A 20,660-nucleotide genomic window follows, 5' to 3' on the forward strand; every position below is an offset into this window, starting at 1 on the left:
CCAGCCACGACTCTATTTCTTGATTAAATTGATGATATTAATACATTTATTGTATCACTATTCAATAATCTCCTTTTTAATTATCCCCTTACTAAAACTGTACCATTGATAATATTATCATTTAAAAACTTTTCTTAATGTAATTCTGATTTTGCACTAACCTGATTTGCCTTATATCTAATCTTTCTCTAACTGCTCATTCTCTGTTTATATTGATACTCCCTAGACATTCTACCAGCACCTAAATAATGGCAATTTTCAAGTTATTTTGGGAAAATGAGAGTGAGAGAAGAAAAGAGCAGAATGAGAAAGGGAGAGAGAGAAGAGAAGACTACTAACTGCTCCACAGGATTTCATAATTCAATCTATTCTGATAACACCCTCTCCTACCTCCAGACTCAATCATTGAAATAACCTTAAGTGAAAATGAAAAAATTAAAACAGAAATACTGGATATCTATTAGGTTCTAACAAAAACCTACCCACTTCCATAGCTCTTTCTTGCTGTTAAGAACTTTGCATTTCTTCCCAATCCGCAAGAAATAAAATTAGAATTGCTTTTTAATTCCCTTTAATCTTCGACATCAGATAAAATGCTGAGTTATAGAAACTCTCCTGCTGAGCAGCTTCTTACTTGAGTTCAACACTTCCTTTTCTTTGCTATTGCAACAAGTGTTAAATACCTTTATGATCTCTCATAACGATCATGTAATAGCCTCCTTAAATTTCTCTCTTACTTTTCATCCCTCCCTGCTTGAATCAATCTTAAATATTATGAATGTCCTGTCAATCAAATACTCTGTTCAAAAGTCCTTCACAGTCTCTATGCTGCCTTTAGAATAACACAGAAGGACAACATCTAATATTAAAATCTTCCACCAACTTGTCCCAGCTTGATTTCCTGCTGTTCTCTAAAGAACATAAATGTCGGCAAAGTGATTCCATACATCCCTGCTCTTAGCTGCTTAATCAAAGTATTCTCCTTGCCTAAATGATTTGTAACTTTTCATTCCCTCATGTAAAATCGCATTAAGCCTTTAATTGGTCTTTTGGGGATAAATCTTATACTGGTTTATTATGGGATGGTCACCAGTTCCTCTTGTGACATAAATATATATATTTTTAAAATGTATCATATCTGATATTTGGATAATTATTTCAATCATATAAACATTCAAGTATTACAATTTGATTGAAATAATATTCAGTCATAATTAAAGATTCTAACGTGACTCAAATATTTCAATTATTATTAGATAATTATGTGAGATAAAATTACTGAATATCATGTGTATGAAGTTGAAGTACACCAAGTTCCAGTTCTGCTAATGATAATGTATCTTATATTGGACAAACCTTTCAAAGAAAATAACGATAAACTATATATATGTGTGTATATATATATATTTATGTATTTAAAAAAACCTGCTTGAAGGCACTGGAGATCAATTAAGAATACTCAAAGACTAGACAGATTTTTCACTTGAGGAAACCCCTTAATTCATGTGGAAAGGAAAGGCTAGAACCAAGCAGAAAAGTGACGGGTGATATCTAGAAGCTATGGTATGTACCATGATAAGTTAGCTTTAAAATCCCTGTCCGACACCTGAACTGTATGCGCAAGCAAATAAAAGGCAGTGACTGGAAAGGCGAAAAAGGTGGCTACTGCCCATTGTAAGTTTACATGGGCTAATATGCCTTTCAAGTAAATGGTGCTTTGTATGGGACAGCCAGTGGGGTGAGCTGAACAGCACATTGGAGATGTCAGGAGAAAGAGTAAATTAATTTGAATATAAATCAATTGAATTTTTCCAATCTGAAAAGTAGAGAAAAAAAAGTTGAATAAAAATGCACTGTATGTCTTAGGTCAATGCCTAGAAGTATAACAAATACATATATTATTATATGTATATACAATTATATGTATGCATATATATTTTTATATATATACCATATGTAATATATATATTTTGAAATCTCTGAAGGAGAGGCATGGGTAAATGGAGAAATATTATTTCAAGAAATAACGGGTAAAATTTACCAAATTAGATGGAAAAAATAACATTATGTATCCAAGAATTTCGGTATCCTAAGAAATACAGATACTGAACCCTCCCACTCCAACACACTTGAAGTCACACTACAGAAACTGTTGAAAAGCAATGGTAAAGACAAAATCCTAAAAGATAAAGCTATTTTAAAAAGAAAATATCAGTAGGAATAAAGCTTTACTTTGTATTAGAGATTAGAAGACAAAGCAGTTTTGAGATGCTGAAAGAAGAAAACAAAACCAAAGTAACTATTAACACAGAATTCTATAACCAAGGAAAATTTCTTTAAAAATAAAGGTGAGGCATAAGCATCTTCAAATAAATGAAACTGACTTTGCTGCTAAAAGATTTGAACCACAAGAGGTATATATTCTGACTGTGTACACATACACACATGTAAATACATATGTATACTTTGAATGTTTGCATACATGTATATATTCTGACCTTGCAGGGGCCTGATTTACCTTCTACATCTGTCTAAAGCTCTTCTATTATATAATCTACATTGTTTCTTTAAAATAATTCAATAAATACTATATGATGTCATTGTGCATGTTACTTAACTTAATCTATAACTAGGGTTGGTTAGTTAACATTTAAAATATGCTAATCATAAACTCTCCCTACATAGATAGTTAACAGCTGAAGTAGTTAAATGCAATCTCCAGGGGCAGCTATTAAGAACTTCAAATACTTTGAATTATATTTGCACCTGAGTGTTAACTAGTATAAGGAATATCAGAAATAATATTTTAGTAGTGAAATGGTGTTCTTTGCACGTGGCAACTTGAAATATTAATATTTTATGGCCACTGCTGTATCATGAGTCTAGCTGATTAACAACAACAGAATATCTAGACCTCTATTTTATCTGTGCCTTGTCGTAATGTAGGACTCTGCCTTCCAATGTAGATGAAAAATAATAGATTCTATATGAGCATATTGTTTCATATGCTTCAAGATAAAATGGCGATATAGAGTGCTTCAAAACGTACCTAAAATTAATTAGAGTTGGGATTCGCCCAGCTTACAGGAATAGATTATATGACTTATCTTTGAGCCTGCTTGCTGGTAAATATTATATGTGTGACGGGATTCACTTGGGATTTGCTTTTATTATGCAGTATCACCTAGTGGCAAAATTTTAGCGGAAGAGATGTATAACTGGCACCAAGTAATATTTATCTTTACTCTGTTTGAAATCTTCCCTTCTCCTGTATTCCCTACCTCACCTGACTATGAGAAAGTAATTACAGAATCGAAAAGTCTTTGCATGTTCCTTGTAAAATATATTTATATCAATTATATATATACACACACACATACACACACACACACACACATACACACACACACACACACACATATACACATTCCAGTTTGGTGGTTAAACTAATGAAAATATTAATATAATAAAGAACACAGTTTGATATTAAGAGATGTTCTTAAGTGGGCAAATTAAGCAAATAGAATTGTTCAGTGAATGGGTAGACAGAGAATTAATTGGTTCACAGATTTTGTACCTGACGATAATTTTAAAGACCCAGAAAGATGATTTCTCTGTCTCAAGCAAACTGATTCAGTACATCACAAATGCTTTTATCTTTCTTGGGAAGAAATGCTACAGTCTTTCTTTGAGAACAAGGTTGTCTTAAGCATTATTTTGGTTGATAGCAATGAATGAAACATCTTACCTCCAAATGATATCCAACTCTGATAAAGGCACAAAGTGGCTCAAAACCTCCAGTACTACAGGTCAGAAGGTGTGTCTTATTATAGTGATGCAAAACCCGAACATAATTTGCACATTCACCCTAAAGCAGGAAGAAAAAGAAAATAATCTATTAGTAAAATAAACATGTGTAAAAGAAACTGGGGTGACTGGAACACATTTAAGTTAGCAGTGATGTATAAATTACATTTTATAATTAGAGTGCATTATTTTTCATGTATTCTAGTTTGCAACTGAGGAATAAAAAATCACTATTCAGAAATGTTTTCACGTGTAAAAATTTGCATGGCAATATGTTCCACTAAGTTATTCCCAATGCTGTTTTTTAAGTGCAGTATAAACAATGAATCAGCATAAAGTCATTAAAATTAATAATTAGAAAAAGCATAGTTATTCATATACAAACATGCAGTCTTTTTTTTTCCCCCACCACAGGGTCTCACTTGTTTGCCCAGGCTGGAATGTAGTTGTGTGACCTTGGCTCACTGTGGCCTTGCCTTCCAGGGATCAAGTAATCCTCCTACCTCAGCCTCTGGAGTAGTTGGAACTACAGGCATGTGCCACCATGCCCATCTGATCTTTTTGTATCTTTTGTTGAGATGGGATTGTTCAGTGTTGCCCAGGCTAGTCTCAAACCCTTGGGCTCAAGCCATCTGCCTGTCTCAGCCTCCCAAAACATGCAGTCTTTAGAGCAAACAAAATGTTAATGTTTTGGAAAGTAAGTCTTATATTCTCATACTCACAAATTTACATAAAGCACTTTCAGAGAGAATTTTTAAACAATAAAAATAACATTTTGTTTTAAGACTATGATAAGATTACTATATTTGTTGTAAGACTATATGACTATGATAAAATTACCATATTACTATATATTATATATATTACATACTATTGTGACTGACACAATAGTATGCTCTTGGCAAGAAGTGCACTATTGAACTGATTATCCAAGGCATACAGGCATATTTATTTCTTCAAGTTTGCATTCACATGTTATGTTATTTTTTGGGTGATCCATATATTTGGTAGAATCTGATCATTCAGGCATGGTGAAAATATCTGTCGTTTATTTCTATAAGCACCTGCTTTTCCTCCCTTGACTCAGCGTCACATCTGAGAGTGAGCCTATAGGTCCATATTTTGGCTCAGCTGAACTTAGATTGACATAGCCTCATGGCCTAAGAGTATGTTGAATTAGTCAGCATCATGCTGTGGGCTAAAGCAACAGGAATGTGTTGACTCACTCCTTGGCTGTGACCCAGCTGCTAGAGAAGGAGGAGTTGGTATAATGTGCGTTAGTCATTTACAGAGTATTCCTTTTTCTTACTGAAAAAAAAAAAAAAAAAAAAAAAGATAATTTCACTTTCACAGGCAGATGTCCAGGCCTTCCTCCAGGGTGCATTTGTGTCACGAGATCAGCTAGCCACCGCCTGCAAGTGAAAGTCCTATCAGGGACGTCTTAGTGTGTTAGGGACTGTATCGGAGATGCTGATGCCCAGCATTTTGCCACTCACACACAGCAGGGAGACTATGGAAAGAGAGAATATTGCTTCTTAAAGTAGAAGAGACCCTGAAAACATTTAGGAATAGATAAATGAGTTTTTTTGCCTCTCTCAAACTTTTTGTTCTTTGTTTCTTCATTCATTTCTAATTTGCTAAACAACATAAAGTGAAATTTCACAAAGAATGTGCTTAACTGTTCCCAGAAAAATTTATCTGCAATTATTTTTCTGACAAATACATAGGAAATAAGCATTAGCGTAAGGAATTTATAAACCCAGGTTAAGATTTTAAAAAACAAAATAAAAACCAAAATCTCAATGGCATCTCTGCTTTAACTCTGCATTGAAATTAATTTTACATAATTATGTGTTTTATATGATATACATACTTTCTTCATGAACCAAATTGCATACATGCTTTTTTTAATAAGAGCAAATAAAAATTCAGTGATTCAGTTCTTTGTGGTTGACTAGTGATATAATTGATGATTTGTTTAATTTACAATGAATAATACTTACCACATCTTTTCCTTTCATCATGCATTCTTCTATTTTTAGAGCTGTATTAGGCCAGTGTATCTAAAACAAAAGATAATGTACTATTATGGCAATTGCATATAAAAATAAACCACACTGAAAACCATTTCACTTTCTTTTACAATTCAAAACATTTCTATTTTGTTCTATTTTCTGGGGCTTTACTTTATTCATGTTGTCTCTAGGCTTTTACTTTATGATAAACCTTTAAAAAAAAAAAAAGTCTTTTTGAAGACTCACCTCAAGTTTTGGCCCTTCAGAGATCAGCCATGACTTAACCAACCCTTTCCCATATTAAATCTGACTGCTCCTCCAATTCAGGGACTTCCTACAGTTTGTGTTTTTTCTACTTACCACAGAACGCGCTGTGTGGTGGGCTCTCCATAATGTTTGCTGTATACAATGATTAAGGGATGAATGACTCATTAAATGCTGACTTATAATGTATCACCCAGTAATACACCACACTGTATCTTTGATTTTTTTTTTTTTTTTTTTTTTTTTGAGACAGAGTCTCACTCACCCAGGCTGGAGTGTAGTGGCACGATCTCAGCTCACTGCAACACCCGCCTCCCAGGTTCAAGCAATTCTCCTGCCTCAACCTCCTAAGTAGCTGGGATTACAGGCACGTGCCCCCGTGCCTGGCTAATTTTGGTATTTTTAGTAGAGATGGGGGTTTCACCATGTTGATAGGCCCGGTGCCGTGGCTCATGCCTATAATCCTAGCACTTTGGGAGGCTGAGGCAGGTGGATCACGAGGTCTTTGATTATATTTTTAAAAACATTGTTTAACTTTACCAGGTTCCAGCTGGATTTCAGAAAGTTTGCATTGTATTTTGTTTTTTTATTCTCTAATAAGGAGAATATGTCAAATCTTTCTTTTTCACCTCTAATAGTATCTAGCACTTTGCTGAGACCATAGGCAGAAATCAATTATACTTGTTAACTGGTTCCACACATTTCTAATTGCAAAATTTAATTTATTTTTTTGAAACAAACTGTTTTACCACTTTTTCGTTTTCTTTTCTCAGACTCCTTTTGGTCCTCTTTTTGCTTACTCTATAAAATTGTACTATGTGTCAAGCATTGTGTTAAGAACTTTATTTTTTCCTTCACAACTTATGTGTAGAGGTTTGGGTTTTTTATACCACTAAATTCATGATTTGTTTTCATCGACACTCTTAAAAGGTCCCTCTTTTATTTTAGTTAATTATTTATTTCCTTTTCCCCACTCCATGTTTTATTTCCATCTCCCCAGGAGGCAACTATTGTATCCTGTTACCAGGTATCGTGTTTGTATGTATTCTTATAAAGTGTATATTATTTTTTGTGCATGTATTTCTAATTTATATAAATAGTATTGAATTTAAATCTTATCTATTTCCTACCTTTTTGACTAAGAACTGGGTTTCTGAGGTCTCTCAGTAGTCCTATGCACACATATAGCCTGCTGTTTCTGAATGTTTTGTAATGTTCAGGTGTGGATCCCCCACATTTTCTTATCAACTCTCCCAGTGATGGATGCCCAGATTGCTTCCAAGTCTCTATCACATCAAATTGTTACCTTATTGTGCATGCCCTTTTCAGATCTGTCTAGGAATATCATTTGGTATGTGTACCCAAGAAAAGAATTACTGGGTCTTAGGGCAAGTAAGTATTGCATCTATGAATGTAGCACCAGATTTCTCTCCAAAATGACTACAAGTCTATACCAGCAATCCATACTCACTTGGCATTATCAACTTTTCCAATTTTTGTGCCAAGTGCTTTAAATACAATATGCAATTTAATTCTTACCACGACTTTATCAAAGAGATGCTTTTAGGGAGATTCTTTTAAAAATTCATATTTATCTGTGCAAACCCACATCACAATAAATATATGGGTTTATTGCAGATAAAACAAAGGAATGTGATCCATTCAAGTAACTGTAGCAACTGCTCAGTTCCCAGAACTTTTTTGTGCCTCAAGACTGAGCTTAAGTCTCCTAGTTAATATTGTTTATCCCTACCTCTGCTGGATCAATCACCTTTACTCACCAAAATGAAGAAGCTTAGTCCACCTCCTTTTTTAAGTTTTCCCAGAATTCCATGGGAGCACCATTTCATGCTACTGTATCAATTTCATGGGCTCGCTTGGTCAGATGATGATGGATTTTCTCTTTGAGGGATGTTGGTTCTCATCAAAACACTCTACAGTTTTTACTTTTATCTTTGAGGAATGTTGGTTCTCACCAAAACACTCTGCAGTAATTGCCTCCATTGAAGCCAGGTGATATGATTAGGCTATGTGTCTCCAGCCAAATCTCATCTTGAATTTTATCCCCATAATTCCCATTTATCAAGAGAGAAACCAGGTGGAGGTAACTGAATCATGGAAGCAGTTTCCCCCATGCCATTCTCGTGTTAGTGAGTGAGTTCTCACAAGATCTGATGGTTTCCTAAGAGGCTCTTCCCCCTTGGCTCAGCACTTCTTCCTGCTACCTTGTGAAGAAGGCTCAGCTTCCCCTTCACCTTCCACCATGAGTGTATGTTTTCTGAGGCCTCCCTGCTCATGCTAAACTATGAGTCAATTAAACATCTCTCCTTTATAAATTATCCAATATCAGTAGTTCTTCATAGCAGTATGAAAATACTAATACACTAGCTACCTAAGAATTTTTCTGATTCCCTTCTCTTTTGTAGGAAATCACTTTTCATTGTCAAGTTAACATTTTGTTGAAGGAGTTAAAATAGCACAGCCAAGTAGCATGGGCCTCCAGATATTAACATTTTTACAAACTACTTCTTTCTCCTCAGGATGTTTAAGAGTCTTCCGAGGCCTTGGTTGAAAAGGATTCAGGTACAGCCTTTTCCAGTCCAGTGTCAATGTTTACTGCCGTTAGACTGTATTGCTAGGCCTATGACAGTAAGACAGACTCCTCCTGTATATATCAGTTTGTTTGTTCCCTTAAAGTCTCTATTATCTCCCCTTCCTCTATCCATCACCAACCCAGCTTATGCTCTGTCAGCCTGGAAAGACGTTCTGATTATAGAACAAAATATTAGATGTTTCTGATTGGTGGTATTTTTTAATTTAGTGTCAAATTATAATTAAAGTTAGGATCCAATGTTTAAAAAATAAAAAATCTTGCATAAAAATTCACATTTCTGATTTCCCTAGAAAAATATAAAGAAATGCAACACTAGGCAGGCATTCCTGTGTGGCAACATTCCTCTGGAGTTGAAATGGGACAGACATTCTGATTTGCTTCAGACTTTTGTTTTATATGATTCCTATAGGCATTTTAGTTTCTAAAATCTGACTTTTATGTTTGAATCCTAAATATGTTCAAGACTTAAGCTTTTTTTTAGGACAGGTGTAGTGACTCATGCCTGTAATCCCAGCACTTTGGGAGGCCAAGGAGGGTGGATTATCTGAGGTCAGGAGTTCAAGACCAGCCTGACCAACATGGTGAAACCCTGTGTCTACTGAAAATACAAAAACTAGCCAGGCATGGTGCTGTGCATGCTTAGTCCCAGCTCTCTGAGAGGCTGAGGTAGGAGAATTGCTTGAGCCCAGAAAACAGAGGTTGCAATGAGCCAAGATCCCACCACTGCACTCCAGCCTGGGTGACAGAGTGAGACTCCTTCTCAAGTTTAAAAAAAAAAAAAAAAAAAAAAGACACGCTTTTTTTTTTTTTTTTTTTTTTTTAAGTCATGCCCCATAAAATATCAGGTAAGGCATTTATATCCCAGAATTGGAAGAGCCTTGTCACTTATATATTATATATTATATAGCCAAATTATATATTATATAGCCAAACTTATGTATTATATAGCCAAATTGTTTCTGATACATGAGTAATATTGTGAATTTATAAAAGTGGTGACAGTAACATTTTATAATGATAAATGCTATATGATTTAATTTATGATCTTAGAAATAAGCACTCTATGGTTTGAATTATAGGTATAAAATATTACATTGATATTCTTATTCATTGGTAAAATTAGCCCCAAACAGTTTTTTACCAACAATATTTAACATCAGATATTCTTTAATTTCCACAGTGCAGTGTATAAACTTTTAAAGGAAAACACGGTTTTGGCATATAAACTTTAAGTGAAAACACAGTTTTGTTTTTGACATTGCAACACAAGAAAAGATAAACAGAAAAAAAGGTGATATGAAAGAAAACCAACCCTAAAGCAAAAAGCACACACATAAAATCCTAGAATAGATGTTGATGTTAGCAATGACTCCATCGGTGGGTCATGTACGACTTAGGAAAGATATTGGTCAGTGTCAGGTTATAGTGCAGCCTTGCATGAGCCTGAGGAGAGTCACTGACCCCACAATCGGGCAAATCCGAGAAGTGAAGCTGCAGAGTTTGTAAACTTTACCTGATCTATTATTTTGAAAACCATTCTTGCAGTGAGCACTGAGGGATAGATTTTAAGAAATAATTTCTAAGACCCATTCTAATTTGAGATTTAATTTGATTTGGGAATTATTAGTTTACTGTGGATGTATAAATTATTCAAATGGACATGGTAGAACATTTGTATGTATATACAAACTATATATAAAAATACATATATTTATTATATATAATAAAATACAAGTTCATTTTAGGAACATCTATCAGGAAAGATTTTCATTACTAATTCCCTTATCAATATGATGAGACTAGATAATACATCATCCATAATTCAGAATAATGCATTATGTTCATAGCATAACTTATGAGATACAGGGCTCTGCTTTTTACAGTATTAGCATCCCTTCTTATTCATTTTTCATTGTTATGTAAAATGAAGACTTCTTTAAACTTAGTTTTACAACATATTATTCTGTATTCCCTTAAATAATAGCTTCATGATAATCATTTCCAGTTAAACACACTGTGTAGGGGTTAATTCTCTATAGCATTTCTATACATCTTTTGACAGCTTTTGTTCCAGATTATCTTTTCAAATAGTCTGAGAAGAAGGAGATAGAATATCCCTCCAGGGCAAATGGAAAATTTATTTCCTGACCAGTATAGTAAAGATTATATCTCTCTCTAGACAAAGTTTAGAGAGTTTTGCTAACAGTTCCCTTATAGGATTGGGAGTTTCCTAAGCTTGGGGTCCCTCAGATGTGACACATATCCACTGAGTTCAGTGTCTACCTAGGCTGCCAGGCATCACCCCCTGCAGGACTGGACCGACAAGGACACTGATGGAAACATGAAGCTCTTGCTGCCTGCTGTGCCATGAGTAATAGAGCCTTTTGTCCCTGACCCAAGCATCTAATGTTTTCTGACAGCATCCATGAAACTGTGACAGCCTAACCTGTCTTGAGAATGAGATAAAATCTCAGAGGCTTCACAGTTTTTGTCACAAAGATAAGATATTATGTGATGGTGAAGACAATAATGGCTTTTCTAGGATTGCCAGAACATGAATTGTTCGTAGCAGCAAAACTAATAATGGCAATTGCTCTAAGAATAACAAAACTATTCTTGCAGGCACATTTCCCAAAGAGTTTCACAACAAAATCTTTGCTGATATTTTTTCAACAGATAGTATTTCTCATTCCTTTGATCCCTCATAGTGTTCTTATTTTCTCTATCTAGAACAACAAAGATTCGTGTGCTTAATTTTAGCTCTCTTACTAGGCTATAAATTATAGAGGGCAAGGCAGTGACTTACTTCTGTCTCCCTATCAGTGCCCATCTGAAATAATGCCTTAAGCACAGTCTATGCTTTTCAACTTCTGTTGATTGGCTTGTATCAGTCAATATGCCTTTTGTTACATTCTTTGTAAAGTCAATGCGTCAAAGAAGATTACAGTAAAGTTTGAGAGATCAGGTTCGTTGACATGAAAATGCTGTAATGTGTTAAATGAATAAAACAAGTAAAATTTTCCAGTTTAATCAGGAAGGAAATACTGTAGGATGTTAGCAAGAATCAAAGCTCTGAAAGACTTGTAGGATTTCTGAGGAAAGATAAACAGATGTTGAGCTGATCACTCTGAGTAGATAGAAGAGAGACAAAAGATAAATATGAATCCTCGCCACAGTAAAGTTCAACACGTGGGGACCCTCCAAAGGAACAACAGAAATGTAGTTTTACTAAAGTTTTATTGTTGTTGTTTTGGTTTATTTGGTATTTTAAAACAGTTTAATAGGCTCAGGACTGCATCCAGACATTAATTCAGGTGACAATATCTGGCAAAGAAAGACCTCACTGGAAATGGAAAGTTATTTTTTAAACCCATCATGTAAAAATGTTCTGCCAAGCTAGTAAGGGAAATAATTTCCTTCATTTGCTTTGGCAGTCAGGATGCCTTTTGGTTCTGCTCCAGAGTTTAGCATCAACAAAAACCCATAAAATTAAGCTATTTGTTCTGCACAAAACATTTTTAAAGGCAATTAAACAACAGGGTGTAATGTGATTTCCAAAATCTCTGTACCAAAAAGGACACAAAAAGCAAAAGGTTAAATACACATCATTTCATCACAATACCCCTATAATATAATTTAATCATTCCACTGAAAATTAACAAGCCATTTACTGTTCTTGTGTATCTCAACAGAGAAAAATAAAATAAAGTATAAATTAAATTAAAAGTAAATTTTTTTCTGGACTCCCTATTGAGTCACATAATTATACCAGAATTAAGGATTTAACAGCTTATTGTTAAAAGATGTTATGACACTCAAATTTCAGAGAGTTCAAACAAACTAATGAATATGAAATAATTTTTAATTGTCTAAAAATTAGATTATCTTATTTTAAAAGAATAAATAAAACAACCCAATTAATATGTCTGTCTTCATAGAATATATTTAAGTGATTAAGACTCTATAATTTTATCTTATACTCTCTTCCTATTATTCTAATGAAAAATGTTTGCCTATATTTGGGGTTTTCTTTCTATATTTACATCTATGTATGGCATCAGTGTCCATCAATGTACATCTTAATTATAGATCCTATGAATATTATTAAAAACATGAAAATACATTTTGAATATAACACATTAAAATCTTAATGGTTTAGAAATTATAATCTTTCACCTGACACACATTATCTGTCAGTGTTTATGCCTTTATACTTAATTATGATGACTGTCATTATTCAAGTAGTTAATATACTAGAATTATAATCTTTTGAACTATAGACAAAGTTTGTACTTTAAAAGCTTATTCTCCTAAGCATTTGAACTAGAAAAATATGATAACTACACACAAACATTTGTAGCCTGATATGTGGCCTTTTGCATAAATAAAATTTATTCATTTGATATCATTAATGTGAAATACCATCTGACATTTATATTCAAATTGTACATAAATGCTTTTCTTCTCAATAAAAAATTGAATTCTAAAATACAAGAACTTTTTTCACTTTTGATACAATAAAATTGAATAAATGAGAAAAACATAAATATTTTTATAACCAGAATTATCTAACAGAACTATAATATCTATAGATATTCAAAATAGGATATGTAATTTTAACTTTAAATTATAGTAATGAGAATAATTTTAGAAAAACAAGCTGAAATTTAGAAAGAGAAAAACTATAGATCAAAGTTTCTAAAACTGAAAGTTTATTACTAAATATGAAATATTCTGAGTTGCCTAAAATATGGCTTATATATATAAACATATTCATTTTTATATTTTCATGAAATAGAAAAAAATAAAATAAAATTTTATACATTAAACAAGTATTTATATCTTCCAGAGAATAATTCTGATTTATTATTTTCATTATTATTATTATTATTTTGAGACGGAGTTTCGCTCTTGTTACCCAGGCTAGAGTGCAATCGCGCGATCTCGGCTCACCGCAACCTCCGCCTCCTGGGTTCAGGCAATTCTCCTGCCTCAGCCTCCTGAGTAGCTGGGATTACAGGCACGCGCCACCATGCCCAGCTAATTTTTTGTATTTTTAGTAGAGACGGGGTTTCACCATGTTGACCAGGATGGTCTCGATCTTTTGACCTCGTGATCCACCCGCCTCAGCCTCCCAAAGTGCTGGGATTACAGGCTTGAGCCACCGCGACCGGCCAATTTTGATTTGTTTTTTAGGAAGTTTTAGTAATTATCAAATGTGTACAGATTGCAAGGGCTATTCAGACAGAAGATAGACAGGCTGATCTGTTACCTGTGATTGAATACTGGAGTCTCCTGGAGCTCTCAACCCTTAAGATAATAAGTAAAGTAAACATAATATAAGTAAACAAAGGGTGTACTGTTACATCTAATATCAGTCAGTGGTTCTTCTCTATTACTGTCGCCAACAACTAATTGTTCTACTAGTCCTTAACCATTACTAAGGTAAAGTGAAACCATGCAAAGGGAGTAAGAGCCAAGGGAAAGAAACACCTCATTACCAAAGGTGGAACTAGCAAAACTAATGGCACACTGGAAGACCGATTTGGGAGACAGGAAGTTGATCTCAAAGCAGTAACCTGGTTCTCACTAATGGCTGCTAATTCAGATGTACTCGGTTTTAAATTCTAACTGCTACTTACTGGCTTCATGGCTCTATTCTCATTTTCCATCCATTTATTCATCATGCTGCTGCTTATCACTAAACTACAATTCTTATTAATTTATGCCTATATTCAGGATCCTCCAGTGACTCCTGCATTGCCTAGAAGGTTCCTTTCAACAGCACTGCAATCAATATTCTTCATGAACTAGTCTGAGCCACATTTCCATCCTTAGCTCTTCCTGTGTACCCTGTTCCACTAATATGCTCCCAACCCATCTATTTACTTCATCTAAAAATATTAGTCCTTATTCCGTACTGCTTGAAAATTTCTGTCCTTCCTACCCCTGCTCGCTCTGTTCCCACTGCCAGTCAAAATTCTATTACTCGAAGTCCAATTTATATTATATCTTCTCCAGGAACCACTGCCCCAATACTTTCTTAGCATTTTATTTGAACCTTTATTGTCTATTCAAATTGTGTCCCCTATGGCACATGTATATCTACATATCTTCCCTATTATGTTATAAATATTTTAGGGTAAGCACTGTTTTATTCATTTTTTTCATACTTCTTCTCTCCATATTTGTTTCTGGAACACAGTTAAATAACCCCTAAAAATATGTAATACTTCTATCCCTCACTTTCTATGGTGGCACATTAGAATCATCTCGTTTCCATAACAATGATGATAGCAAATATTAAGGTGGTGCTTACTATGTTCCAGGCACTGTTCTAGTCACTTAATAGCTCACCTTATCTTCTCGCAAAAACTACGACAAACATACTATGGTTATCTATTCCTACAGTTAAGGGAACTGAGAAATAGAGCTGTGAACTAATTTACCCAGAATCACTCATCTAATAAGAGGTAGTGGCTCTCATCTTATTTTTAGGGCTCTCATCTTCAGATGAGAGCCCTAAAAATCTGGCTCTAGAATCCATGTTCTTTGCTGTTACACTCTGGTCTCTGCTCTCTTCAAAGAGTCCTCTAATGTAATTAAATTAAAATAAGTTAAAATGATTTATTTTAAAAAACTAAAATTAACATGTTGGCTTTAATTGTCAAAGTTAAAAAATATACAACTGTTAGCCAACTGTACTTTATTCTAGGAATGAAACAATGATCAGAAAGAATGAAGACAAACTTTCAAACAATAAAGAAATACAAATATACTGGATCTAGTGCTTCTTTTTGGTAAACGTAAATAAATAGAAGGAATATAAATAAGTAAATAAGTTTAACTCATAGAAAAGAGAAAATGGCAGAAAAATAATTTCAACATTTTTAGGTGCAATGTGGAAAACCTTACCATGCATATATTCAGAGGAATTTTATTTTTGGTTAATACTAATTTTAGCTCACTAAATAATATTATCACAATCACTATTTTAAAATGCTATTACAGGCCGGGTGCAGTGGCTCACACCTGTAATCATAGCACTTTGGGAGACTGAAGTGGGTGGATCACCTAAGGTCAGGAGTTTGAGACCAGCCTGGCCAACAGAATGAAGCTCTATCTCCACTTAAAAAAAAAATTAGCTGAGCATGATGGTGCACGCTTGTAATCCCAGCAACCTGGGAGGCAGAAGTTGCAATAAGTCAAGATCATACCACTGCACTCTACCCTAGATGACAGACTGAGACTCAGTCTAAAAAAAAAAAAAAAAAAAAAAATTTAAAAAATTTAAAAAAAATAAAATGCTATCACACAGTATTAAAATGTTTTAAAGTCACAGGGAATGTTTTCCTATACTTCTTCTTTTTAAGAACTGTTTGAATTACATAATAGTTGTGTAAACAGTGAGTGGGCTCTAACAAAATACCAAGATATTTGTAGTTACTACTCTTGTTTTTGGATTTCCCTAAATATATTTTTGATATAGTGAACATATCCAGTTTTCCAAGAATTTATTTTTTAGCTATTTAAAAACTTAATTTTACATGAATCTATTTAAAAATCTTCTTAGACTTAAGTTCAGTTAAATTATACCAGAAACTGAAGTTTAAGTAACTATGCATTATGAGGAAATAAAATTTAATTCTGTTGAGTGAAAGCTCCTAACCAGAAAATCTAGTAATAACATAATAAAATGTCATTATCTCTTCTGGTTGCATCTTTAAATTATATGAAATATAAATAAATTGTGGGCAGAGGGTGTGAGAAGAAACATATACATTTATTTTCAAATTATTAATTTGATTGGATGTTCAAATTATCTATGAATTTGATTGGAACATCAAGATTGGATGATCTTCCTCAATACAGAACTATAATTTAATAATTGAGTAGTAAGTCGAAGAAATCTTAATGAGGACTCTTTTAATACAAGAAAAAGGAATACCAATTTAAACATGAATAGCCATGAATGCCAATGGTTAAAGCCCTATCCCAACTGAGAGACTCTAAAGTTTATAAACATATTTTTTTAAGAGACAAATGCAGATTTGGGTTGAGTCTATGGCCAATCAAGTGAAAAATGTCTACTAGGATGTTTTGTTTTTCCCTTTCTGAGTATTCTATCCATACAATGCCCTGACTTTGTCACATTATGATCAGAAAGTCTCAGATGCTTTAAGTTTTTACTTAGATAATAGTTTTCCCTAGTTTGGCCAAAGCTCTTTTTGCACTGAAGGGCACTAGAGAAAGCAAAAAGCAGTAACAACATTAGAATACCCACACTTTTTTTTTCAGTTCCTTAGAATATTAAATCAGAATTTGATTGAAGTCAGAATTCTAATCTAAGAAGTCTTACATTATCTGGGGATTTGGGAGACTTTTAGATAGAGCAAAATGCAAAAACTGTTATTCTCCTTGAGGAAGTGGTTGGTTCTCACATTAGGTAAAGCAAATGGAGTTACTAAGTTGGAAGTTTTAGAGTGAAGAGTATGTTTTAGCATCAGCACTGAGTTTTGCATTTTATAGTGAGTGTTTGGGGTCTTTCATGAATGTTGCAAAGGTACAACAGATCAGAAGTTCATTGGGAAAGAGTATTATGACATGGTCTGGGAAATGCAGTGAGTTAAATAATTTATGAAGCAAAACCATTATCAAAAAACACTAATACAGTACAGTAAGTTTATTAATGCATACATTCTTATCTATTTCAAAATTGTATGAGAAAAATTATAAGTGTGATTATTCATATAAGTTCTGATTATTATTTAGAAAACAAGTATTTAGTGCCACATATAGGACCAGTGTTTCCAGGACCAGCAAGGATACTTAATACTCCAGCATTTCACAACTCTCATGCACGTTACAATCGCCTGGGAAGTTTCAAAAAGTACCACTATTTAGTGCTCACATCAGTTTAGAGGTAGAGCCAAGACACAGATATTATTTACACAATCCTCAGGTGTTTACTAATGTGCAGCCAAGGTTACAATTACTGCCACACTGTGAAACAGGATTCTTACCCTGTTTGCCAGAGGAGAAGTGGGTAGGTGGTGAATACGTGGTTTGGGATATAAGGGCAAGTAAAAGCCAGACAAAATTAACCTAATTGAAATTAAACAATAAGTAGTTTGAAAGTGATTGTGATAATAAATACAGTAAGATTTGCAAGAAAGCAGACAGTGAAGAGAAGAGATTTACTGGTGGAAGATGTTCGTATTAGCAATAGACACTCATTCTTTCATTACATCTTCAAAGATGAACATAACACAGTGCCTGCTCTTAAGGAGCCATCTTGTAAGTAAATTGGCAGCTAAACAACCAATTTTAATACAATGTGGGAATCAAAATCAGACCTCGGAATAAGGAAGGGCAAGGAAAACCTCCTCCAAATCTAGGTTAAAGAGAAAGAAATCGATTTTTAAAAATTGGATATGTGTGAAGGTTATTCCAGGGAAAGAGAGTGTGTAAAGATACAGTTACATAAACCAGCAAATAGAAACAGTGTGACTAGAAATGTATTAGTGTGGACAAGTGGAGATTAGGCTGAGAAGGTAGGTAAGAGAAAATCATGAACTATATTTGCTCAGTTGAGAAATTTATATTTATTTTTAACTCAAAAAATTCAGAATGCTTTCTGGAGCAGGAGGTATTAGCTGGGGCCTGAAAAAAGAATTCAGGGAATACACCAACTCAGAAATCAGAAAAAAAAATAATTATTGCATTAATCATTAACTTCTAACTGAAATTTAGCATTTCTATCAGATAATATCATATAAATGTAAAAAGAAAACTACAGTAGTATTAGTAGTACCTGCAGTTTCATTACCAAGAGAAAATATATTTCAATGTTACTTTAGAGTTGTTGCAATTATCTCAAAATATTATGAATACTCATTAATTGGAAATGCAGGTGCTTATGAATGAGACCTGTTCCTAGGTTTTATTACTTAATATGTTAATAAAGAAGGTAGATGTCATATCATAAATTGCTATTTTAATATCATAATAGCTATATTTTATATTTATAGTTAAAACTTTATTTTAATATTTTACTTTATATTCTACATATTTACTTTGTGCATTTAATAATCTCTTGGTTTTGCCAGACTGTCAAATGAATCCATGACTCAAAAGAAAATTAAGCATCCCTATATTTGTTGTTGATTTTGTAGAGAGAAAAAGAAGAAATAATAATGTAGAAAAGATAGAAAATAACGAACCCTTAAGAAGGGACAACAAGCTGGGACCCTGAGCATGGGTTTAAAAAGTGACATTTATAAAAGATGAGAGTACCACCAATTTAACAAGGAAAGAGGTGGAAAACATCATGCAGAAACAGTAGACTTGGCGATGGAAGAGTGAGGATCAACATGTTCGATGGCTTCCATTTTCTAAGTGAAGTTAAAATTTAAAGTTATTTATCTTCCCTAAAGAGATCGTCAGCACTAATCCATCATGACATACCCCTGTTGACCACAATCACCATGGGAAGTATTGACCCGACCCACCCCAAGGTCAACAATGAATACTTGGACTCATACATCATATGGCTCTCTGTACCACCCCGAAACTGATCTCACCTTTCTAATACCTCAAACACTTCTGTAAAATCCTTTGGAATGTCATTAACAAAATCCCTGCAACTTTGATCTTTCTCTTCTCCCCTCAAGTTCCTTTACCTTCTTGCTCTGGTTAAAACCACGCTGTCCCCTGAGAACACTGTTTCTCTGCCAGACATGGCGGTGACTTTTTCTCTAAACCCACATGTGAGGAAAATATTTTCACTGACCACTCTCACCTCCTCCTCACTAATTTTCCCTCTGTAAACTCACCTACTAAATAAAGATTTAAAATAAAATAATAAAACCCTAGCTGCTTTAAAGTTCATTTGGTCACAGCCATACCAACCGCTACCTTCCTCCTTGTAGTCATCTACCATCATCCATTGCTACTTCCTCCTCATTAATTGAATATTTGTTCATCTATCTTACTATCCTATTCACAAAGATGATTCATCAACCACCATACTGGCAAGTCAATGCCTGTCCATTTCAATGACCCGGTACTCCAAATCAGCCTGAGACACATACTCTGAGGTTACTTCTTCAGCTCTGCAGTGTGCTTGTCAGAACTGGTCATTGAGCCTTGAAAAATGGGTACTGGGCATTTTATTTTGCTATCTTCTTAAATATCACCTCCCTAGACAATATTTTCCTGACCACCCTACTTTCCTCACCAACCTCTACTGTCTTATCTCTACTAAGTTGTTTTATTTTCCTATAGTATATATTATATCTGGCATTATATTATTTTATTTTTCCACTGTATTTTCTAATTTTTATACTCAATGTGTTCTGAAATGGTTCTAGGGTTATTAAACTTATGATCAAACAAAGCTAAAAAAATTAAAAATAGTACAGTTGCTAAGATGGCAAGGTATTGGTGCAGAGATACATAAATGAATCAAGGGAAGAGTGTTGAGGAATGTGGGAATCTAGCTGAACAGCAGAATACGTGTAAGAGAGTCTAAGTTCATTGGGAATTAATGCACTGATGGAAGAAGTGGAACTTTGTATAACCACATTGGAAAGCTATTTGGCATTATCTTGACATTAACATATTCTATCACTGGCAAGTCTACCCCTGAATATATACACCCTGGATGCTTTCCCGCATGCATGTATCAGGAGAAGTTTACTAGAATGAGCATAGTAACATTGATAAAATGAAACACTGGAAACCACCCAAATGTCCTTTGACATGGAATGGATAAACTGTGCTATATTTATATGATGGAGCCTATTACACAGAATACATAGTAAATAAGAGCTTCTACATACTGCTATGTGCCAAGTACTGCTTTTGGTACTTTACATAAATTAATTCATTTTTAAGAGAGAAAGAATATTTATCCTTTACAAATAAGGAAATAGAGCCAGGCAGATGTGGTGGCTCAT

The 20,660-nt window shown here is 33.9% G+C and overlaps 1 protein-coding gene across 3 annotated transcripts in view; it reads right to left on the reverse strand.

Moving 5' to 3' along the window:
• SEMA3E (semaphorin 3E) overlaps window positions 1-20,660 on the reverse strand; it is a 284,166-nt gene that overhangs the window by 100,068 nt on the left and 163,438 nt on the right. For all 3 annotated transcript variants that reach the window (XM_010344863.3, XM_010344857.3, XM_003921149.4), the window contains exons 3-4: window positions 5,811-5,870; window positions 3,749-3,868 (exon numbers count right to left, since the gene is read on the reverse strand). In XM_010344863.3, coding sequence (XP_010343165.1) covers window positions 3,749-3,868; window positions 5,811-5,870 — 180 coding nt within the window. The remainder of the gene's footprint in view (window positions 1-3,748; window positions 3,869-5,810; window positions 5,871-20,660) is intronic.

Source organism: Saimiri boliviensis, chromosome 10, assembly GCF_048565385.1.
Source record: "Saimiri boliviensis isolate mSaiBol1 chromosome 10, mSaiBol1.pri, whole genome shotgun sequence".
In the NCBI taxonomy this organism is placed as follows: Eukaryota; Metazoa; Chordata; class Mammalia; order Primates; family Cebidae; genus Saimiri; species Saimiri boliviensis.